This window comes from Orbicella faveolata, unplaced genomic scaffold, assembly GCF_042242905.1.
Source record: "Orbicella faveolata isolate gen_17 unplaced genomic scaffold, um_ofav_v1 contig_35, whole genome shotgun sequence".
NCBI classification, from domain to species: Eukaryota; Metazoa; Cnidaria; class Anthozoa; order Scleractinia; family Merulinidae; genus Orbicella; species Orbicella faveolata.
Window position 1 is genome coordinate 118,574 of NW_028301564.1, and position 24,937 is coordinate 143,510.

The 24,937-nt window shown below is 36.9% G+C and overlaps 2 protein-coding genes across 2 annotated transcripts; both read right to left on the minus strand.

Annotated features, from left to right (window-relative positions):
* Window positions 1-1,298: 1,298 nt before the first annotated feature.
* Window positions 1,299-14,862, minus strand: LOC110056645 (pre-rRNA-processing protein TSR1 homolog). The gene is made up of 25 exons (XM_089273216.1): window positions 14,704-14,862; window positions 13,710-13,780; window positions 12,921-13,007; window positions 12,559-12,668; window positions 11,395-11,473; window positions 11,127-11,243; window positions 10,882-10,952; window positions 10,111-10,150; window positions 9,430-9,657; window positions 8,752-8,829; window positions 8,134-8,290; window positions 7,425-7,594; window positions 7,149-7,175; window positions 6,353-6,426; window positions 5,953-6,045; window positions 5,551-5,622; window positions 5,313-5,385; window positions 4,786-4,837; window positions 4,432-4,490; window positions 4,221-4,283; window positions 3,824-3,907; window positions 3,443-3,548; window positions 2,916-3,056; window positions 2,546-2,620; window positions 1,299-2,068 (listed from the first exon to the last, which is right to left on the minus strand). Exons 1-25 carry the CDS (start codon window positions 14,816-14,818, stop codon window positions 1,902-1,904), a joined length of 2,409 nt encoding a protein of 802 aa, XP_089129342.1. The 5' UTR covers window positions 14,819-14,862; the 3' UTR covers window positions 1,299-1,901.
* A 2,460-nt stretch (window positions 14,863-17,322) lies between these two features.
* On the minus strand, window positions 17,323-24,847 carry LOC110056748 (traB domain-containing protein-like). Its single transcript, XM_020763269.2, has 10 exons — window positions 24,765-24,847; window positions 23,934-24,167; window positions 23,293-23,489; window positions 22,100-22,240; window positions 21,308-21,418; window positions 20,894-20,944; window positions 20,056-20,144; window positions 18,988-19,160; window positions 18,724-18,832; window positions 17,323-18,510 (listed from the first exon to the last, which is right to left on the minus strand). Exons 1-10 carry the CDS (start codon window positions 24,784-24,786, stop codon window positions 18,375-18,377), a joined length of 1,263 nt encoding a protein of 420 aa, XP_020618928.2. The 5' UTR covers window positions 24,787-24,847; the 3' UTR covers window positions 17,323-18,374.
* Between the last annotated feature and the right edge of the window lie 90 nt (window positions 24,848-24,937).

The window sequence follows — 24,937 nt, forward strand, 5'->3', positions numbered from 1 at the left end:
GACAAAACATTAACCAGCATTCATAAACCTGTTCAAGTTAAAATTCTCCATTTCTTTAATGTTGTTTCTAAGAATTTCCTGACAAGTCAAGAAAATTCAGAAGCCAAACCTAAACACATAACAAGTTCGAGTTGCCATGACGTGATGGCGGCACGAGCAAACAGAGTTTACATTTTGATAATTGAAATAAACGAGTGCTTTCTTTCCTTTTTCTCACAGTCGTTTCCGTGTTCCTAGCAAGTTCTAGAAACACCCGTGTAAGGTTGACGAAACTCGAAAAAGCTGCTCCTATAACATTTCTCCTTGCAAATATCCACTAGTGTTTCTACGACTCTATAGGAGCACGGAAATGTTTTTTTTCTTTAATTTCTGCAAGCCTGTGAGGTACCACTCTACCAGAACTGGTTTGTACAAGTTTACAATCAGTTTCCTCGCATTTTTTTTACTTTTTTTTTACCTTAGCCCGCTAACAAGAATAAACTTTGCAGATTTCCATATAAGACAATTGATAACTAAAGCATGTGGTTTCTTAGGACCATGTTTGCACCCTCTAAGTTCTCTTGAACGGTTATATGACCCTCAGGGTGTAGACTGTAATAGGTGTCCGTGGAGTCCGACAAAACAACTTTAAATGTGAAACATATTAGGACATGTTTATCTGTGTTACCATGGCAACAGTTTTGTACTACGCCACAGCTTTGACATTCCTGCATCTCCGGAGCTACATTCTACAACAGCCGGCTGTACGTGCCCCAAACCGACAGCCGTACTAATATAGCTGTGTAGGAAAACAAGAATTCAGACGACTTAAAAGCGGACGTTACGACATTGAGATCAATACTGCATTGTGAAAGAAACAACCCGGTCTTTGACGTACTTATGTTACTGCTATAAAGCTCTTGAGATGAGACGCGTTTTATTTTGCCTTTTTTTTCCCTAGAAAATCCTGGTAAACATTCGCACGTTAATTGACAAAGTTGTCAAATATCCTCTTTCAAAATAGTGGCAACCTCATCCTCTAAGACTTTCATTCACTTAAATCCGAAAAATTGGCATCAGGCAATTCGATGTCTGAAGGACTCTTGGGACGAGGTTGGAAAATATATGGAAGATGTACATGTGGCAGTCAGCTAAGAGAAATGTCATGTAACTTAGAAACAGTAAACACGCGCTTCTCCAGACTGCGTTTGGGACGCTTAACGATCGAAAGCCCAGGTACAGAACTCGTTTTAAATCGCCACATGCATATTAATAACCTAGCCACACTATTCCTAACAGAAGTTACTTCGCAACTACAGTTAGCGTACGTCAGTTGTATTTATTAACCCGCGTTCAAGTTTATCTATCCTAACTCAAATCATATTACCTTATGTATCCTACCAACGCCAAAAGAAAACGAGAAAAGATTTAAACTTTGAACTACAGAAATGTAAAACTTCGCAAAACACTAGTTGGGCAAACTTTTTAAAACATAAAAACGTTTTGCTAGGCATAAAACATTCCCCACGTGTCTCCTCCTATTTTCTCTTTTACCTTTGTTGCGATCGATTCACTTAAAAAATGGATCCCATTTTAGGACAAAGAAATCTACCTTGGAGAACGGACTGAGCAAGTGACTCAGCACGCGATTGTCGTAGGCTAAGTAATATAGCGTATGTAACTTATTTAAGATTGTGGCTGTTTGATTGGGTACACGGGTATTAACGAGTACGTAGTCTTTCAACAAGCAAACACCAAACCCAGTTTGTGTAATACTAAGCGAGACCTGGCTAATGCGACTTTGAAGGAGTTGACCTTCAAATTAGTGTTGATAACAGAACTAAGATCTCCTTATTATTTTCTTGTACGTTGTTTGGCCGTCTCTGTCCTTGACTTTTATCGAAGCCAGTTTAATTTTCGTTTTATATTTCCATAGCATCTTCAGTGTCCCCTGCTGCTTCTGCTGGAGGTGGCAATATCGCGGGCTCGTATGTCCATTTAGGGAATACTCGTTTGTACAAATTCATGCAGACAGTGTCTTGGGCTTTGATAGCTCCGTCAAATACGCACTTCATGTGTCCATGTGTTCCTGTAAAACAATCAAAGCAACTTACTGAGTAGATCACAAACAACAACAGTGGATTGGTTTAAGAGACATAATCCAAATGACAGAAACCATAACAAAGGCATTGTTACCATGGTAACAACGAAAACGGGTCATAATAGATAAAAACGGTCATGTTTTCAAGCTTGTTTTGGATTGACAGTTACATCGTAATACTGAAGGATCTTTTTTCGACAATTCCTTTGGTTCCTTTAAGAAATTGCTTTCAGTTTTCGACTTTGTTCGTTTTAAAATTTGTTATAAAATGGCCTTAGACACAAGATAAAATTTTTTATCATCTGCGTAAAACTAAACCCTTTTGACAAACGGTATAACCTAAATAGAACAAATTTAATCTTGTCAGGAGTACCGAAAAACTCAGTTACATTGGGAAGTAGTGTAACAAAAACAACTACAACGACACCAGCATTTGGCAATGAACACAGCATTATCTTTACCAACCTAGAGGTTCCCGGATGTGGCCCCTTCTTCCATATTTGGTAAAGAGTTCTACTGGCTTAAACCACTGGATATCCTCTACAACATACGAGAATCAGAACAAGGTTAACTACGATTTAACTCAATGAATGCATTATATATCTCCTGTATCATTGTTCACGATCAATTAGAGATTACTGTTACTCAAATAAATTCAAGATTAATTCTCATCACTACATGCAATTGCTATTCAGTTCTTGGGAATCTGGAGAAACATCAAGACAGAAACTCCTAGCTAACGAATTGTCTGCCGCATAAAAAGTGTGTTTATTTTGTAATTAGAAATATTGTGTTTGTCAGTAAGCAGATTAGTAACAGCCGCAACAGTACTGACCTCTATTAAAAAACATATATCGTAACACAACTGATCGTTTGTTGATCTTGAAAGGATGCCCACTTAGCACGATCTTCTTAGCAACAATTCTGTCGGGATCGACTTTGTAAAGCGATCCTGTAGCGACAAGGGTGTGGCAACCTGCAGAAACATATTGAGATACTAAGATAAGCCAAAACAGAGAAGTACATACACTTAAATGCTCACTTTATTTTTAGTCTAGAGGCAAACTAGATATACGACAAAAGACTAAAAATAAAGAGAAAAAAGTAGATGCTTCTAGAAGAGGAAGTTAAGGGGTTATCCCTATGTCAAAATTCCCTTAAAAAAGTATTCATTATCATATCTCATTTGTGTTTAATATTTCAGCGAATACGTTTTTTTTTTTTTTCACTGACGGAGAGTCTGCCTAATAATGCGAGGTTAAACAAGTGCTCACCGCAACGATTGAGTTATGTAGGTTCTGGATTGAGTAGAGGCACTTGAATCGAGCACTGGTCTTACTTCGCGTGTTTCAAGTCACTTACTTGTGTGTTTATCCTGTGTGAAGACTAGGACTGGGGCGGGAGGGAACATGATAGGCGCGTAGAGTGTGGCCACAAATGCTCCTTCTTGTGGCATAAACCGCTCCAACTGAAAACAGAACAAGATATCAACTCAATTGTTCTACCCTTCACATTTAGTAACGGCACTGAGCCAAGCATTTTGATTGTCACAATAACATTAGTAATAGTAATATTTTAAGAAACAAACCATTTATATTAGAACGATATGAACTGAGGATTAAAATCTTCATGCTCAAATGTTTCCAGAAAGTGCATTTTTTGATATATAAATATAATGCTTCTATCTGAATTCAAATCGTATATTTGGCTGATATGTGGCGTGGCAACTTTGAACAGTCTCACCTTGTGTTTATCCCCCGATGTATGCTGAGAAAATACGGGACACGCTGAAAATCTTCGGTAACCGCAATGGAAAATCAGTCTTTCCTGGCAAAAAATGGTTCAATACGAGTTAAAGCACCTACAGAAATCAACACTGGACGATTTAAATAATAGGCACGAACACGTATATGTAGCAGCTACAAGCCAGGGTTATGTAGTAAACGAGTTGGGCAATGTTATTGTAATGTCAAGTCGGGTAAAGAATATTTCCATGGTTGCGGCCAAAAATTATTCACGCATATTTTGCCGTCCAGTGGAAGATGTTGCCGCCTATGATCTATAATGATCTTTAATATCGTATCTTTACTAGCATATGTTACCAGTGTCTTTGTAAAGGCCTGTATCAATATGGACTCACCTTGGATTGAACGGGATCCTTAAATGTTGGATGTCTCTTGAGCACGAAATGAACCACTGACACCTGAGTTAACAAACCATAAACATGAACAGTTAAAAATTGAACGTTTATCCCACCATCCTCTTGTCAAAACAGAAACAAACATGAACAGTTAAAAATTGAACGTCTAACCCAACATGTTCTTTTCAAAACAGTGAATCCTGATTCTTACCTTTTGTTCGTGAGGAAGTAATCCAAATATCACCAGCGGAGAACTGGGCTCCATTGATTCTAGAGACAAAACCGAAGCCAATCACTTACTAAATACAGCAGTTTCTTCCATATTTGGCGCGTGTTACCAGGCGCGACCTCAGTCTCTTTCAGCGGTTTCGTGTGATAAAAAGTAAAGCAAGGATTTATCACCGCATTAATAAATGACTGCTGTGAAATGAAATGCTGGGGATTATACAGCACTTGTATTATCAAAATTGAGTTCTGGATAGGACGGCTAACCTTGTGATCATGAGAATTATCAAAAAAAAAAACAAAAAAAAAAACAAAAAATTTCTTAACTAGTTAATCTTACCCATAAATGCACGCGGAACATTAGCGATATGAATGGACACGTACCAGCCAGGCTACGAGAAAAATATACAAGATACCAAATCATGACTGTAGTCGTAATACGCAGAACTTTGTTCAAGTTGTCCTTAACACATTAAAAAACAACAGCCTCAAACTCGTAAGATTGCGGATTGTTTCAAAATCCTTGATTCCGCTCCTACTAAATTTCAACTTAAACTTAAGGAGGCTGTGCATATAAATTGGGAAAAGCCCAATTTAAGTCAACAAGTTCATGACGTCCCTTAAGCTTTAGGCTTTATATTCTTTCAAACACTTTGTAACTCACTCAAATATGTAATCTATTTTTGTCACTTAATCATAATTAATTATGCATGGTTCGCCTAGTTGTTATATAGTCCTAACGGTTTTTCAAATATTCTGTAACTGACGATGATGTTAGTAACATCGAAACATGTCTTATAAATTAAAAAATGTCGTAATCTTAAAAATTAAAATTATTATAGTTCAGTACAGAGATGTTAATCTCACCAACGCTCCATCCACATCATCTTCTTCCAATACTCGCTTCTTTGTTCTTTTGAAGTTCTCAAACTGGAATATTCTACAAACATACAGATATAACTATAAGCCGGGCTTGTGGGGCAAAATCTTCTGCTCAAGTCCTACATACAGTAAAGGCGCGAAGATAATAAAAACAAGTTCACACACTAACTGTGTGCATTGTCAGTTTGTGGTGTGTTTTCGGTTTTGTCCACAATAACCATACCTGGCGTAATCTGATGGAAGGTTTTCCTTTGGGTCCCACGGCGAAGTACGGAAACTCTTCAGGCCACGGTATCTACGAAGGAAAAAAATACTGTTAACTTTGAACTCTGTTTAAAAGCTAATGCAATGTTTGTTCCTCCTTTTTATTACAGTGTACATATACGGAGAAAATAAGCATCAGTACTGTTTTCCCCAGAACGGCAAAAAAATCTGCCATCTGCTGCTGCTCCTTTGAGTCAATGAGTGGTCCGGGCTTGTAGCGAACGTGCGAATTTTTTAACTGATTTTTTGTGTCAATATGGATTTATTAACTAATTAGAAGAAAAAGATGAACAGAATCAATGGCAATCTTACATTGGCCGTTTAGTAGTATTAGTATTAATAATGCCGACATCGAACAAACCTCTGAAATCGAACTCGAGCAGCTTGATCCATGGGCGTGTCCATTTCATCTGGAAACATTTCGTTTTCTCTCTCTGCACGGATTTTCTCCAACCTGGAACAGTTCAGCAAAATTAATTCTTGCGTGAACAGCCATTTCATTCAAAACACGAGAAAATACTGCCCTAATCCAAAAAATTAAATAGTCGGTGTCCGTACAACACGCAAAAGTTTATTGCTTGCCTTAGTCTGCCTTACTCCAAGCCATCCTTCTATTTGGTTCACTTCTTGCTGTCGTGCTCTATCTTACACAGCTCTTCATTTGAAGCTTCCCTCCATTGGAAGGAAAATTTGACTTATGACAAAAAAGCTTCTTGCAGTCGCCGAACGAATGTTGAATATAATTATTTATAACCACTTACTGTTCTCTTTCTTCATCCACGTCAATATTTTCATCGTATTTAACGTTGTCTGTGTCAGTGGCAGCTAAACTCACCTACACGTACAGAACGCAAACTACTTCAGAGAAACAATTTCCATGGATCAACACGCAAGTTCTTCTTAGTTCGTGTCTGTACATTTCATATAGTACCAGTAAGGAGAATTAGACTTTTTTCTACGGTAATAATATACTTAGTTCTAATGACCTGTAGGCTTGACATCATGAGGAGAAATTAAAAGCTGATCCGTCTTGGCTCAGGCGATGAACAGTTGTTTTTAAAAGTACACAAACTGAAGTTGTATTATATATAAATGGAAGATGTATTATATATAAAGTGAGCAGTGGGCGAACAACAATTTGTTGCAGGTTTTTTCTCTTAAAGACGAAGATAAAACAACAGTTGTAAAGATACATATGGGAAATTAAGAAGGATTTTTAGCCCAGTCAGTTCAGGCCATAGCCTGCACTCTGCTCTTGTCATGGAACAAACCAAAGTGCGGATTAGATATTTTGCTGTAAAGTTGTTAATTGATAACTGACAACACATCATTCAACTAAAGCAAGATGTTGCCATGTAAATATTGCAAATGATACCAGAATAGTAAAGTCCCTTAACTTTTCATTACAGTTAACAAGGAAGGATCAGTTCTGACAGCACTAACCTAGTTAGTCAGATCACAAAAAAAAATAATGCTTAAATAACAAAAGTGTCTCCTGTGATTTCATAGCAACATTAAAAAACAAAGACAACAGCAACTGACTGGCTCCTGACTTACTGTTTCATACTGTTCTTCGTCATCATGCTGTAAACAAATGTAAAAAATAAAAACAGTTGGAACTTCAACAACAAAAGTCATTTTCTTCATAAAGTTCGAGCAGATATATAAACATTGTGGCCACAGTTAAGTTACAGCAGAAAAAGACCAATCTTGAACTGCAAATCTACATCACCACTTGATCTCCGAGCAGGGACAGAATCGAATTTACTCAAGCTACAAACAAGAAAACATTTTCATATTCAAACGACTTCAACAAATCAGAAAGATCATTACCATGGACTGCTCACTATCACTGCCTTCCATTTCTTCCTCAAATTCATTATCTTCATCATTTTCATCGTCACCTGGCTCCTCTTCATCGTCACTGTTTGTTATCCAGGCAGCCTGATAATCAGACGTGCCCTTTGGTACTCTTTTAAGAACTTTCTTTTCTTGAAGTGCATCTGTTTATGCAGATAAAATTCAAAAGTGTTAGTGTAAGTGGTGAACTTGTATGGTCTATGAGCCAAGTACATGTAGTTACAGTAATGAGTATGACCAAAAGAACAAGACAGTAATAATACGTTTGATTGTTCCTACTATTTCAGATGTTTGTTAACCAATCAAATAATTGCACAGCACTCCAAGGTTTGCAGAAAGATTATACATGTACATTTTAAGCTCTGTAAATGAGGTATGAAAAATGTTAAAGTTCCGTTTGCAACGAGTCTCTAATGGAAGCTGAACTCATGACCCCCTCCAATTACGATTAAAATCACAATTAATTTTTAACTCCTTTTTCAACTGAATGATATTTATAAACTTCAAGATTAAAAGATGTAAAGGAGTTCTACTCTTTTCACTACAAATCCTCTAAGGTGTCCTGTGGTGTAGTGGTGAAGATCCCGGTTGTACAGGAGACCAGGGCTTGATCCCCTATTGAGGATGGAGGATTGGAAACACGTCTGACCAAGGATTGTAGTGGAATACTTTGGAGTCACACCTTCTGCTTGCTTAAGCTCTTCGTCAGTGGGCCATGTTTGCTCGCCTTCCATTGGGTCGGGTTCCACCTCTGATTGCAGTGATTCTTGGAAAGCTGGGTCCGCTCGAGCCAGCAGCTTCATGTCTTCATCCATGGCATTTGTTCCATCTTCCCTGTCCTACATGCACATGTACCAAAATGAAGGTCAAAATTATGAAGGACTTACATTAAAATTGTTACTATGACTTCAGATTCTTTCATTCATGAAAAAAACGCAAAAAGCACACTTCCATGTAGTACTGTTCACTCAAATTCCTTATAAACAGTTCACAAAGTGAACAAGATTTTGTCTGTGATTGCCATTCAAACTTAAAAAACAAAACAAACAAACAAACATTGAATGGCCACACACCAAGGGTTTTCTCCACACATTTTGTATGCACGGATGTAGTGTTACCTTGTAAAGCATAATAAACTGTATGCTCCTGAATGGTAACACATACAGGTTTCATCTCTGGCTTTGGAAGTGAAAGTGTCACAAAATCAGTGAGCGCCTTTAGTGAGCAGTACATGTACAGTGAACAGCCAAGTTTTTTGGATACATGTAGATGACACTTGCTTGAAAAAGATGTTACTTACAACAGCCATTGAATCTCCTTTGTTATTTGAAGAGCTTTTTTGTTTCTGCCATTTGAAAGGGTCTGGAGGTGCATCAATCTAATGTAGCAATAAACACACAAGAACATGTAAAAAGCTGTATAAACATTGTGTTTTAAAAGCAACCCTGAAACAAGTTGAAACAAGTCAAAACAAGCTAGTCTCGACATACAGAATCATGTAATTGTTACTAAATGCCGGTCACCTGACTAGTTTAGATCTTAATCTTTATTCTTGGATTATCAGCTACTGTACATATTTTTAATTTATATATTATATTTATTCTTGTAATTCAGTACAACTAAAGATGTTCTTGTTGTATTCAACTAGTTTTCAACAAACTGAGTGTTCAGTAAAGCAAAAGCCATGTAATCCATGATCTCCTGACTTCTTAGAGTGAAGTCTCTTGTGAACTAACTCACTGATGTGGTTGCATTGTTTTTACATTTTCTTAAAACATTGGTGGAAGCCCATTGTTCTTAATAGCTATAAAAACTTGAATATAAGTATTAAACAAGAAACCACAGATCAACACATTACCAGATTTAGCCTCATACGTCTTTCACACAAGGAATGTATCAAGTGAGCAACGATGCTGGATTAGTGAGAATTACATGTACAACCAAGTCACATTTTATTTTACAAGGCAATTATATTCACCTGTAGCATTTGAAAATCTCCATATCCCAGCAGATGAACCAACCTGTTAACACAAAGGTGCCTCCCCCTGACAAAACCGCACACCTTCAGGGTTCCCCTGGGGACATCTGCCACTTCACTATTTAGTTCATAAGTTGTACTTTCTGCTAAAATGTGGGGGCGTATGTCACGAAAATGGATTACTCTCTGATGCTGATTGGATATTAACCTCAATGCTACAAGTGCATCCTGCAAAGGAACATTTTAACATCTGCCTTGTTAATATCTAAGAAATATCTAAGAAATAAGGTAATAATTTAATTATACAGACAGTCTAATGTAGTGAAAGTTGCTGTAGTTCAACAAATACATATATGTCAGCTTTTAAACAGAACTCAAAACTTCATCAACTTTTAAACTATTTGCAAGTGATTATCCTAAATTCATTCTGATGCGTACATAGTTTGAATCATGCATTGGAATTTAGTATGCCTTTAAACATAACAGTAGCTCAGAAAATGTCGTCATGGAAACCTCTTTTACGATGTGAGGCACTCTGAAACATTGTAAGCTTAAAATATTGTGTTACAAACTTAAGAAACCTAAAACTCACATTATTACTAGGCAGTCAATTTGAAAAATTAGCAAATTTGATTTAAATGGTGAATTTAAAATATTTTCCAGTTTTGGGTAATTCCTCACCTGGGGGGTTTCCAGACTATGAAATTTATCTCTAGGAAATCTGTGACAGAAACAGTAAAGAAAACATGCTGTGAGTCAATGTGGCAGACTGTAGTCAAAATGCTACAAAGGGGAAGAACAGAGTGTCTGTATTATGGAGGTCTCAGTGTTACACAGCAAGACATATGATAACTGGCTTCTCTACAGGGTCCAAGCAGCGACCTGTCAGTTAGATGTGTATAGGGGTGTCTATGACCTGTAGTGATTGAGACAAATAACACATAAAAATATTTGTCTTAACTCAAATTAGATATGATTTATGATCTAAATGTAAAAGTGACCAGCATATGAGTTAAGTGGCCCATCAGGATGATGCTTATCTATGGTTTCAGTAGCATGAAGGGACTTGACTTACTCCCCCCTGGATGGGATGCTAGTTCATTGCAGGGTTACCCCCAGCATTAAGTTCACCAGTACCCAATTATACACCTGTCTGGAGATGCACTGTGAGAGTAAAGTGTCTTGCCCAAGGACAATGTTCCCAGAGAGGGCTCGAACCTGGACCACTCGATCTTGTAGTAAGCACACTAGCCACAAGGCCACCACACCCTCAGCTATGACATAAAAGATTCATTTGTTTATCCTTGGTTTCAGAGCATCCTTTACATTATTTATGGTTAGCTTAAAAAAAACTGAAATCAAAGTCTAACAGCTAGTGATTAAACCCTTTTTACTACAATTTAAGCTGAAAATGCTGAGTATTACATCTCTGAAAACTAAAATTTAGCGTACCTTTTTTCTACTATCTTTTGAACTTGTTTCTTTACATCATTCCTTTTCTTTGTTGATATTTTCTCCAAACCCTTAAAGAAACATATGTACACATGCAGTAAATTGAAACAAGCATACAATAACAACATTCAGAATTTCAAACAATTTCAACATACATGTACACTGTATTCAAGGTCACAGACACTAAGCAAGAAAGTTATTAAAACCTGTAAAGGCTTACAACTGATATTTAACAAACATTGTACCTGCAATCCAAGAAAATATGTTGGCAAACCTTGCGCAAAGATACACGACAGACACTTCTCACCAAATGAATCCACTGGATGTGTGGCGGAGAGAAGAAACAGCAGAGAATCAGCAACCTGACAAACAAGTTTACACCAATCAAAAATATTTCACGGAAATTTGATACCTTACATGTAACTCAAGTAATTCAGTATGTGCCAACCTTATAAGCATTGCATTATGATTACTAAAATCATTAGTTCTAACTAAAACCAATTTTGAACTAACCTTTGCTGCATCCAGAACAGAGTACAAGTCCCTATACTTCAACGGAAGGAATGAAAATCTTTGCTTGAGTTGCTCAGAACTGTTGAAAAAGATAACTTGCTGATCACTAAATGTTCATGCTTTGAAATACACCACTGTAACATTTGTGACAAGCTGCCACACCTGCTTTTTAGAGCCAGCCCCATAAAGCACTTGGATGTAGTTACCCTAGTAAAGCCCTGGCCTACACAAGTCACACAAATCAAAATTTTGGCATGGAATTTATCACAGAAATGGACCAAAGGCAGCGTTGAGCTGTAAAATTGGAAGACGTTGGGATTCTTAACAATGTTATTTTCAATTTGAATTATTTGTTTCAGTTGTTTGCTCGGCCCCACTAGCACTTGTGGTATAAACATTGCCAAGGGTAAATAAAGGTTATATATAAGATGTCAGGCCAAGAATGTTATCCGGGGGCACTTTTGTGAACCCTGAACGACTACATTAACTGTATAGATATTAAGGGAAAAGAGTACAGGTAAAAGCCAAAGAATGCTCATGACTAGGTTGGCAACATAGTTTTGGCCAGCTTCAACTGACAGCTTCAAATGCTGGACTACTTTGTATCGCTGATATTTACAGAACTGGTACACAACATCCCACAACCATTCTCAATTAGTATTTTTGTTTAATTAGTATCAAAGTGTGAGAGAGTACAAATAAAGATTTTTAAAGATTGTTGTTGTTCTTTCATATATAATTTGAAAGCAAACTGAAAGTCACTTTCATTTTGTTGTTGTCATGTGACTCTAGTCTGGCCAAAAGAATAACAAACTTTAGGACAATTTCTGATTTGAAGTTGTGCACATTCTTTTTTTACAACAGTTTTGAGACATTAATTTTGTTCCATACATACAAACTATTTGTATCACATATAGACTACGGAGCAAATTGAGGGCCAATTTATTGTTCCCTGTGCCACAAGGAATTCAAGGAAACTGAGTGCTCACTTGAGTCAACCTTACAACTTAAACCCAGAGTACAGAGGGTAACTCTGCTTACAGTACATACATAAAACTTACAGTAATAAATTATTACGAATTCATTAAAAAGTCCATTTTCTAACATAAGGACTTTGAGGCAAGCACCCATACATGTGGTTACCTCTGAGCTGGCTCTACTCACACTAAGGTTGTTGTGTTCCTTGAAGGATAAAGTAACCCATCACTATCACACTCACTAAATAACTGCACGGCCTGCCCAGCATCACAGTTGGATGATAATGGAATAATTGCCTTAGAGAAATTGAAATATTCTAATGTTTAATCACACATGAAACCATGCAAACATTATGAGAGAAATGACATCACACTGGTAATAGTTCTATAAATACTACACTTCGGAACACATACGTAACTGTTAAAACTCAGTTTGGTAGTCAAATATTTAGCACTCATATGAATGCCAACACCCTGGAGCTTAATATCCTGGATATTCAGGATCTTTTCTGAAATACTGTAAGACATTAGACCAAAAGGTTTACTTACAATAAGATGTGGTGGGCTTCCTTGCTTTCCTGTTTTCCTTCTCTGTTCTAGTACTTCCTCTTTTCTGTTCTCTCTTATTTGTTTTGCCTGTTATAAAATTGAAAACAACATCTAAACAAAAGTCATGGACAATGACACTTTAGAACCTTTTACATTATCTGCAAAAAATCATAACTTTCAAAGTTATCATTTCTTAAGAGAATTCTCCCATTCACCACCACTCCATTGCCATAAACACAGTGAAACAATACCTTACATTCAAATACAATGAGCACTACTATTGGCCATTAGTTAACCTAACCTAACTTGGTATTATTTTTCTGCCTGCACAACACTTACATGTACATTATAGCCCTAGTTTGTTATTTGTAAACCTCATCAAAACCACCACTAAATATTGTTCATCATTTGAAATTACCACATAATTCTCTGCAGAGTTGGCAATTGATTTAAAATAATAATATTAGTCATGGCTAATCAGAAACACAACATGCATGTAAACAAGTAGTCTGTCATCAAAACTGACTTTTAGGGTTGCCATATGTCACGAACTTGACAACCAGTGCTAGTGCATTAAGTTTACACACATGTACATGTACATGACAGTTTGATAATCAAACTTCTATGTGTAGTTACAATTCATGATTAAACTTGATTGAAATACTTACTTATGACAGCTTAAATTAACTGAAGCGTACATTCACTCGGGTTATAAGCTGGACCATGTGAAAACCAGAACTCACTTACATGTAAGAAAACCAAATTTAGTACAGTATTATAAATTACTACCTGATGTCTACGATTGGCTTTCCCAACAGCTTGGCGAATTTTCTTTGAAACAATTTTTACCCCAACACGACCTGCAAATGTTAAAATAGTATTAAAATAGTATTCAGATTTTTAAACTATACATACAAACTGAAGTTGAGTCAATGAGTCTCCATTTAATGTTTTTATCGTTATTTTAGTACAGACACTCGAATAAAGCATTCATTCAGAGGAGGGGGGGGGGGGGGATTGATTGTATGGTCTGTCCCCCGGGCAGGGATTCCAATTGTCCACAATGTCCCCAGGGTAGGGAAGTTGACACAGTTGCCATCTTAAGGATCAAGAGAGTCTGGAAATGAGCCATCCGCTATCTTGTAAATGTCCGTAAGTCACAAGAGGAATCAGGTCAGAAATAATTAAGAAGTCTACGTGGATCCATTTTAAATCTGTTTATACGGGCCATTCATACAGTCTATGGAAGGGAAACAGAGTTTTTGCTTTATATGATTAATAGAACTGTGTCGACAGTTCTATGCATGTTTACACACGAATGAATTTTGTTTGCCCCATGTTTGAGAACTTTGATACTTTTTACCCATCATTTTATCCTGGAGGTGGGGATTTTATCTTTTTTATTTTTCTTTTTTCACAAAGTGCCAAAACCTCCACCGCTTTCCCCTTCCCCTAAACCTTAACCCACCCCCTCCCCCCCCGCCAAGGCTTTAACATTGATAGGGGCATTCAAAACCGAATTATTCCGTTGATTTCATCTCATTCCAATGTTGCAGCCGCATGTTGTAAGCCGGTAATTGTATTAATTTGTTTCTTCACAAATTAGTAAAGATGTCGTCCTCCTTACACAGTTTGTACCGTCTTAGGAGTATTTTACTGACGCATTTAATGAAGTACACGCTCTAAACGGTCACATTTTTACCCGATTGAGTAAATGATGACACGGCCACAAATGTCTTGACGCAGCTCACATAAAGTTCAAGAGACAACAGTGTAACAGTACCTTTGTTGTTTTTGTCGATCTCGCTCTTACTTCTGTGTCTCCCATGTTTGTGTGTCTTGTTTTGTTGCTTTAAAGGACCTGATTTATGCCTAGTCGTGGTTTCCTCGGACGCCATCTTGTTTGTTGCAACACGTGCTTCGTGCTTTACGAAAGAAACCGCTGACCATGATTTAGGGTGTGCGCATGTTTACAAGGAGAGACGGTTCCCGAGGGTCACCCTAGAAGGCGGGTTACCCTAGCACTCACACATTTCCTCTTTTTTTCTTCATCGTGTTTACAAGGGAGCTAGGGTTACCCGGGTAGGCGGGTTAGCCTATCTGCGTGCTAGGGTTACCCTGGTAGGCGGATTAACTTTTTCCCTCGTAAACACGCCGCTTAACCCGCCTTCCCGAGTTATCTTTCTAATTGTTTCCAGACCCTTTGAGTGTAACCGCGCATTAAGTTGTCTCGGGTTGTAGGGTTACCCTACCTGTAAAATTTTGCTTGTAAACCCGGGTTATCTTTTACCCTCGGCTAGGGTTAACCCGCTTGCTAGGGTAACTCTCCCTCCTTGTAAACGGGCCCTTAGGCCTTGTTCCTCTGTTTCAAAACGAGTCTTGCTTAAGTAGGCGAAACACATTTGAATGGTTTTTCACGAAGACTCGTTTCGACACAGAGGCAAAAGGCAACTCGGCAGTGGCCTATTAACACCGCATTTGAGGCGTGAAAAATGTAATAAGCGCTGCGACGTTTGCTCGATTTCCGTTTTCACTAATTCAGCGCCCATTTCCTTCCCAGGAAAGGCATTCGATTACAGCACTGACTTACAGTTCTTAAAGAATCACCTGTCTGCGGCGAATGTGAATAATGAAAGTGAAGAATGATCATCGCAGTTAATTTTCCAATTTAAGCAATTGGAAAAAAGAAGCCTGAAAAAAATCAGGGCTTCAACGGGATTCGAACCCGTGACCTCCGCGAATACCGGTGCGATGCGGAGGTCACGGGTTCGAATCCCGTTGAAGCCCTGATTTTTTTCAGGCTTCTTCTTTCCAGTTGCTTAAATTGGAAACTTTACTGCGATGATCATTCTTCACTTTCATCTACAACCGCAGTTCAAATATGAATTATTTCATATATACTCCACATCAATGTGAATCATGTTGAAAAGGATAACACCCTCAAATTCTTGTTTCCTTACTGTGAAACAAGACCAGTACAGGGTATATCCAAGATTATTAAACCTCACCTAAATGACGTGTCTACCAATTGATTTAATGTAGGTACACGTGAGATACATGCGTGTTATTGTTTGGACTTTCAAGAGAGAAGAGTGTGCTGTAGTAGAGTGAACGTACCGGATAGTACGAGTGAATATATGAACGATCATATATTTGAACTGCGGAGAAAGAGATGAAGACATGATTGATCATCGCAGTTACGTACACAACTTAAGCAGATGTAGGGCTTTCTACAAGTTGCTCGGCAACTTTTTGGCAACTTCCTGTATTTCAAGCAACATTTTTCGTCTTTAGCAACTTTTTGCGCTCTGAGCAATTTCTAGTTTTTTTTATCAATTCTGAGAAATCGGAGCAGCTTTTAGTGGTTAAATTGGCCATGCCTCCTTATTTCACAGTGTGAAATGTTTTTTAAACAAAATCAAACTGATGGACGGAGATTCACACTCGATTGACTCGAGTGTCTCCGGTGAAGAATATTCACAACATTAATATTAATATTTGGTTTTGATTGAGGACAATGTTATTTAGCAACGCTGGTTATGCCGCAAAATTGCACAAAAATACTTAGAAATCTTACTTTTGATGTACAATTTGCATATTTTTGCATCAGACCAAATGAAGGAAGAGAGCAACAACAAAAATCGTTTTTTTAGCACTTTTGAGCAACTTTCGTTACAAAAACCAACTTTTGACTTTTAGAGCAACTTTTTGAGAAATTGCGGGCAACTTTGTGGGAAAATCTCGCGTAAATTGCGGAAAGCCCTAAGCAGATGTCCAGCTTACATAGAACAAAAGAGTGGTTGACAACCAATGAGGAGATAACGTCATGGTCAAACTGGTCAAACGGATTGGGGTGGTTACCATTTGTAAGAATAAACAGGTTGGGGTGACCGTTGAATAATGGTAAGGATTTTTCCAAGATCAGCAAACCAACCGAACGAAATGGCGCTTACCATTTGTAATTCGATTTCTCGTAATTGTTTTCGACTGATGAAAGACTTGAAACTGGAAAATTTACCAAACGGTAGGGAAATTTCCGTTGTTTCGTTCCGAACGGAAAAAGAGGACTACCTCTGGAGGAAGCCTACAATTTCTGAACGGATTTTCCAGAAAATTACTGTTCCATTTTACATTCAACCGAGATTTCCGAACTTTTTGGCCAAATGGTAAGCACTCCTGTTATTAGAGATAATTCAAGATGGTCGGCCCACCTTCTTAGGAAACGGGCGGGTTAAAGATATTGATTTTTTCATGACCTTTTATAATTATTCGAAAGTACAACGGACGGAGATTTTGCGACGACTAATTGTGAAGAATTAATTATTCTTTTAGAACTGATTACATTTAAAGGAAATACCAAGCAAACACACAAACACTCATGAAATATGCCACGCATTGCAAGTATTGTCAGAGCACCTTTATCACATTCTAACACACATTGGCCACTGGCATCAACAAGAACGAATGAATAGTTGATTGGTGCCCCGGGCAATTGTTGAACTTCTTCCATAAGATAAAAGTTTTTTTCCATTCGAAAAAAGGCTTTAATTGCAGTTGAATCTGTAGTCGTATATTATTTTTTTCAAAGGACACACAAACGAGGCGAATATAACACGTCAATAAAAAGCAGAATTCACCGAATTTACCCTATTGCCTCGTTTGAATGTCACACCAATGATAACTACAATAACAGCTATACAACATCTTACGTTTACCCCAAACAACAACATCAAAATAACTAATGGTTCACAGTGACATATTACTCTAAGTTCTTGTCAGTTGCCTTATATTCCATGTTTGGATACTTTGATCAATAAAGTAATTTCAAATGGAAAAAGACACTTAACGTACGTTACGCCAAAATCTACTGGTCATCTGCTCTAAAAAATAGCAATGACGGAAAATTCCAATCAAACGAAAACAAAAAGTGCCTAAAATTTTATTTAAAACACAAGTTAGCAATAAAATCACCCATTAAAGTTTACCTTGTTTAAACTTTTAAAAGTGGTGTTAAAATTTCTTTTCATACAGTAAAGGGCAGGTCAAAGACTTTTCTTTACTTGTCAAAAGGTACTTTAGCTTTGTCAAAAGCCCTTGAGAGATGACAGTCCCAATCAAGGCATCGTTGTCCAGTTGCTGTTCGCCAGGTAAGACTAATCTGAGATTATACATGAACTAAGACGTCTGTAAGGCTCACGACTTGAGGCAATACATAATCTCATTGTTTTTGAACTCCTAGCCTAAACTTTCATCAAGATATAATTCATACATACAGCTATTTCTGGATTAGTTCAAAACGGCAATCCAACAACTGGAACCAAAAATTTCTTACGTAACTTTCATTTTAAAATTATTCTTTTTTGTGGAGGAAAAGAATAAATACAATTAAATATTAACTAATCTTGGTATATTACATCCTAGCAAATCCAATTTCACAACACTTTTAGTTGTTATTCAGTTTAAGTACGGAATATACGAGGCTATACGCGTGTACTTTCCAAGCTTATAACATCCCCAGGCTAAAAAGATTCCTAAAAAAGCCTTTAATGAAAAACGTATAAGCCTGCTTGCTTTGCTTGCTTCCGGAATTCTGAAAAAAATTGAGACAAAACATCATTTATATATTATTGCTATCAAAGTTACCCAACCAAGAAAATAGTGTATTTCATGATAAACAGCAATGCTGCACTGTAATGTGCCTAAAGACGGTTTTGTGACCATAGGGTGAGAAAAAATAAAGGTTCAAGCCAACAAATATAACTACAACGAAAAATGGCCACTAAACAGATGTGATTTTTCATACCTAAGAAGTTCTTTAACATCAGTCTCCTTATCCCAGTATTCTGTAATCCCTTCCACATGTCCTATTCCAACAACACCTACCACGACGCTAGGGACAACTCCTTGGGGTACTGTCAAAAGCACAAAACCTATGTCACTCAATAATTAAATTTGAACCCACATACACAGGTACCATATAACACGGTATTCATGAACTTAATGCAACACATCTGAACAACTCCAGAGAAAGGTCATTTCATGTGCCAACAATATGACAGTCTGTTACCTCCATCAGGGTTGTGAATTTCAATAGGTCTAGCAGATAATCTCAGTGACCTCGCCAGGTATTGATCTCTTTCCAACACAAAAACTTTATACAATGTGGGAAAATCTCCTGTCATTTCTGCCAACATTTCAGCTAAAAGATCCTTTTGTTTACATCTCTCTACATCCTCTGGGCTGAAAAAATTAAAGTTGAGTACAGTATGAGCCAATTGTACAATGTACGCAGTAACATAGGTAGTGTGTTATTTATTCGGCCAACAAACCAGCCAAAGAAGAGTAATTTTTCACTGGCTGAGTGAAATGAAATGGTGAGTGAAAAATGTTCTTCTTGCTGACCGCTGGGGCCTGGGTATAGGTCATGTGACCTATAGGGTGGGCAGTTGTTTTTGTTGCGTCCCCCATTGCTAACTTTCCCGCCCACCCACCCAAAGTTTTAAGTTTTTATACAATACCAGTGTAATGCACTAGCCATGAACTTTTTGCATTATTTCCCGTCTCTAGTGTAATGCTACTTGTATTAGCTTTGATTTTGCAATATAGCTCAGGCGGTAGCCATCAGCTTGACATGGTTACCAGCCGTGTGTGAGAAAAGGAGCATAAGAAAGCTATAAACTGAACTGACTTTGCTGCAATACATTCCTTCAACTCACAGAGACTCCCTTGAATGGGAGAGTGGTTTTTGCTTGACTGTAGAATATAATTCTTTCACATTGATTTTGCATTTGTTCCCTTAAGCATTGGTTTAAAAAACTTGTTCCACCTTTTCAACACACATTGACCTCACTCTGCTCAAACACATTTTCAAGTACTTCAAATCAGCTACACCTATTTGCTTTGAGTTTTGATTGTTTCAGTGGACTGTCAGTGTCCTTTGTGATTAGCTCATTTGCCAAGTAATAATGAAGTTTTCGTCATAAATACAAGACTCAATTGAAAACCACTCTAATACACATATCCCAAACCATACATATATGCAACTGGAATTATCAAGATGCAAAAAAACATAGTTAAAATTAATGCAGTAATAACTAGTGCTAGTTATTTAGTCATCACCGTGGCCAGTACACACCTTATGGGATCTTTAGTTGTAATGAGATGCCAAGCTAATTTCATTTTTTGCCAAATACTCAAGGCACCCATTGCTCTGGAAAGTGTAACCTGGAAAAGGAAAAAAAAATCAGGTACAGAACAGCAACAGAAATCAAAATGTTAATGAGTGCAAATGGTTAACATAATGTAAGAACAGTGCGTAATAGACAATAAGACTAGCTATGAGCCTGAGTTTTTTTATGAACGAATAGCCAACAAGGCGTAGCTGAGTTGACTATCACTCATAGAAAATGACTTGCAAGTACCTTAGTCTAACTGTTTTTAATACACAATCTTAAGTATCATAATGCAACACCTACAATTTTCTGTATTTCTAAGCTTAAAATTAAGAATAATTTTCAGTTTCAAGAGCAGCGCACCTGTCACCATTGTCTATTGGCAAAAGAAAACGATGAAAGAACCTGAATCAGATTCACTGTTTTCAAATAGAACACAGCTGAATGGCGACTGATTATATTCATTTTATTATAGTTCAACACATCTTCTACAGGTAAGTTTAAGTGAGAGGCATCTCATAATTTAATTAAATATAATTTTACACTTAGGACAATAACTGCAAGTGGGTTCCTTGGTTTTACTGAGTGAACAAATGATTTGTGAAGTTAAGTGAAATTAATAAATGGGAGTTTAACTTTGAAATGCAAACATAACTTGTTCTTTGTTCTTCTCAAAACAGTATTCCCTTGGAAGAGGTTGCATCTTTACACTGCTAAATTCAAGATGGCCAGCTACAAGAGGCACCCCAAGTGGATGTTCCAAACAAAACCAATGAATTCTTCTGTACACGATACACTTACCTGAATTGGTCGATCTCCTAAATGAATCTGGCAACCAGGTATTTTCCTAGCCTGAGAAAAATTTGAAGAGTTACTTTCAAGTATGGGTCAATAATTTTGTATACTGTGTACTATTGTGTTTACAATGTTCAAATACTGGCTCAGATCTCTGAATTTAGTACACATATATTTATATGTGTAAGTTACAAAGCTATGAACATGTTAACTGACAAAAACATTGGCAAAAACAATATTGAGGACATCACACATGAATCCTTTAGCATTCCTCAATGGTCTGTGAATCCACTGGAAAATAATCTTTACAAAATAAGTTTGCACTTGTAGGCATATTTTTTATTACAAACAAATACAACAGTTTTCCATTGCAGACAGAAAGAATGAAGTATCATTTATGGTGTACAGTGTTAGTAGTACCTCTCTGTAAGCAGCTCTAAACTCGCCACCTGGAGCCACTCCAAGTTGCTTGGTTATGTGTGCTGACATACTTAGTAAAAGCACGTTCATTATGCCACCTATAACTCCGCTCTACAAGCAACAAAAAATTAATAACATGATGTGAATTGCACCATCACAAACACTTATAAATTATGGAGTTTTGTAGTGCTGTAACTATTTTTATCCTGGCTGTCCATTATGCTTGAACACAAACAAGCACTCAAAAAGGCTAACTCAACCTTTATTTAATACGGTTAGTACACACCAGCTCAAAACAAAACATGAATTCTATTTTCTTGTTGCACAAAGTAATGTAAAAACCTGCATATAAGATGCTAGATTTTTCAAAGTTAGCTTGAAAAGGTTTTTGCTTGATATGTTATAGTGCAAGTGTTTGTAGTAATTTTACATAATATATCATTAATATAATATGAATGAGAAAATTACTTCTTCATGATTGGTTGACAGCAGGAACATTTATTGTTGGCTATGCTAATCAGTTCAGGTTCTTTATGCCTTGGTTAATACCTTGCATACATTTTTTTCTAGTATCTACTCTGAAATTGTTTTTGGATTTTCCAAATAAGAACCTGTTTTTAGTTAACCAGGTTAACAGGTTATCCTAGATAACAGCTTGCTACTGCCAGCTCTACACACAGTGCCTAACAACGATTCCCTCCTTTACTCATTCAAAATGGTAAACTGCCCATGTGCCAGCCATACATGTATATCACAATGTATTATAATCAATTTAAAGTGTATGGTACTTACTTGTTTAATTGCAAGTTTTAGTTTTTGCATGTCAATATTCTTAGCCTCCCTTAGTAAAAATTCCTCATCATATTTGAGAATGTCCACTCGACTTTTGCACAGTTCAACTAACACAACATCAGGTTGAACAGCCTGAATAGCCTGCAGAAACAAAAACAATATTCAACATTACATCAACCATCTTGGTGTCACTTGACACGCTAGTACTTTCATTTTGTCAGACTTATCTTCTCAATGTTTCTCCTTTGTCACCGTTGTGTTTTTAAATAATTTTAGTTGGCCTTCAGGACGTTTCTCTCTATGCCAGCATGTACATGTATGTAACAGTCTCAGTATAATCTGACTTGTAATGGGTAAAACTAGGCTGAAATTTTTCATCTTCTTTGCTATCTTAGATTGGACTTCACTTGTCATTCAAAGAAAGTTATTAGGGACTTTGCTAATACCAAAACTGACTAATGACTACTGGCAAACTTTACATGAGTCTTACAGCCTATACCATTTTGGCTACACTGACCAGTCACTTTCAAAGGACCAGACTTAAAACACTGTTGACTGATAAACACTATTCACTTGACTCTGAAGATGACTTCCGCTCAAGTTGTCGAAACATTAGTCACCAATGACAGTTCTTTTCAGAACTACCCTCACCCGGACAATCACACTATAATTTATGAACTGAAGTCAATCAAGTTTTACAGTGCTATGCACTGTACTGTTGTTACTTGAGAAAGTTTTTGATTAAATTTTGACATCTTTTTGACAACTTTCGGACAACTTTATACTGGTTTCTATTTGAACTGGCCAATCAAAAAATGGGAACAGTTGAGAGCAGAAATGTTTGATTGTCAAATTCAACTTTAACCCGTTAAAAACTAATAAAAACTTTCCTGTATTGTAGGTGGCAACAATTAGATGAATGGCACTGTAAATTATTTCAAAATTTTAAAATTATAACGAATGTTTTAATTTATAACTTTAAATGTTACAAATTTTAAGGGTTTTCATTACGTGTGTGAGTGCAAATGGTGAATGGTCCATTATGACACTTCTGAACTTGAAAATGGCTGAAATTCTGAAGCATAAACTACAATCCAAATATTGTCGTCATTGTTGTCGTCATCATCAACACTATAACTTTCAACACTTAAGCTACTGTCATTGTTTTAAAAGTAGAGATGAAAAGGACTAACCTTTGCCACATCATCCTGGCTTTCCTTACTGAAGTGTGCAGTACCAACAACATACACTTTACATCCCTCTGGAGTCTCTAGTTTGGTCACTGTGTCAGGCAACTCTGGACAAGAGCTTCTTCTTAATCGCTGGATATTCATCAGAAGTTCTTCAGAAATACTGACATCTTGGGGAATTTCAGGCTCTGAAGGCATTCCTAGGAAAAGAAAATTTAATATTCAAATCAAAAATCAAAAATAAATTTCATGCATGTACTTCATAGTAATACAATTTCACGGTAAATTACGTAGAAACCTCTAGGTAGTCAATACTAGTATAGCCATCTCCTTCTCAGTGATGCACAATGCTAACAACACTGAATATGGAATTGGTTTGTTGTAAACTACATGTATTGCAAGCATTAATTAAAGGCACTCATCTAAGTTTGTTGTTTGGCACAAAATTTAATCCTTTGCAAACCTAGCAGCAAAAGTGTAAACAAAACCTCCAAGCTATATCTGTGCAGTTCCAAAAGGTATAAGTCACTCACTAACCCTGCACAGCATCTCATCCAGTTGCTATGGATACAGAAGTGAAGCAGTAGAATGTTGAACCATGAGATTCTAAAAAAGCTTAAACTGCATAACCCACTTAATAGTACCTGGTGGAGTTTCCTGTCCTTCATGTTCTTGCACAATATAAAAAGATGAGTTTTCTGCAGGCTCTACAAGTGTCAGTCCCTCTGGTGTTTCTATCACCATAAGTTGTTCATCGTCATCAACTTCATTATCAGCATTTTCATCAACATCATCATTTCCTTCCCTTGCATCCTCGAAATCAAGATCATCGCTGCCATCCTCTTTATCTCCCTGTTCATTTACTTCTGGCTTTTCATCTGAAATGTTTGTTCAAATAAAATACTAAAATCAATTATTAATAATTAACAATGAAACATGGGAATTTCATTGGATTAAATTTAAAAAGTGTTTTAATTCAATGAATTTACAAATATGAATGCAGCTATACTCATGGAAAGAGAAACAGTAAAATGGACACTGCAGCTGGTTATCTTGTTTGCCATGAAGTTCTTGATAAACGTATTAAAGATACCGTACCAAAGATCAAGCTTGCGTCTGACAATTTGATCACATGGGGGTCAAAAATACTGGCTGCACGATTGAATCTCTTAAAGTCAAACTATTCTTCAAAGAAGGAAAAAGGTTGCAGTGTAATCCTCATCCAAAACCAAGCTGATCACCAAGACAAAGAGATCTCAAGGTAGAAGTGTGAAAGCCTAAACATTTACTATGCTAGACAAACTTAAAATCAGCTGAGTTTTATAACCACCGCATTAATTTTTTTTTAAATCGAAAATTACGAAAACGAAAAAAAACAATTGAAATATCTTGAACGATACATCTTCCTCCCGAGTCGAAGCCTAATTTACTCTAACTTAGACCCACACTTTCACCCAAAAATTGCCCTTGCATACCGTTCATCTCCTTTTCAGCCATGTTTTTGTTGATGAATCACCGATCAAAGGTACCTCATATAAGGTAGATATTGATTGGTTCTTGCCGAGGACCCTTGCGCTCGACAAATTTATATCCAATCAAAAACTTTGTTAGAATGAGAGCTTCATGCGTTTCAGCGGTACTTCCCAAC

What these genes read in the sequence shown, in the direction of transcription:
- LOC110056748 (XM_020763269.2), bottom strand. Translation starts at nt 24,786, where the DNA reads ATGGCTGAAAAGGAGATGAACG. An exon ending in AGGACAGGAAACTCCACCAG is followed by an intron (nt 23,490 to 23,933) that starts GTACTATTAAGT and finishes TTCTTTTCCTAG; the next exon opens with GAATGCCTTCAGAGCCTGAA. An exon ending in GATGTTAAAGAACTTCTTAG is followed by an intron (nt 18,511 to 18,723) that starts GTATGAAAAATC and finishes AATTTTTTTCAG; the next exon opens with AATTCCGGAAGCAAGCAAAG.
- LOC110056645 (XM_089273216.1), bottom strand. Translation starts at nt 14,818, where the DNA reads ATGGCGTCCGAGGAAACCACGACTAGGCATAAATCAGGTCCTTTAAAG. An exon ending in CTGTTCTGGATGCAGCAAAG is followed by an intron (nt 11,244 to 11,394) that starts GTTAGTTCAAAA and finishes CTTGTTTGTCAG; the next exon opens with GTTGCTGATTCTCTGCTGTT. An exon ending in CTTCCATCAGATTACGCCAG is followed by an intron (nt 5,386 to 5,550) that starts GTATGGTTATTG and finishes GTATGTTTGTAG; the next exon opens with AATATTCCAGTTTGAGAACT.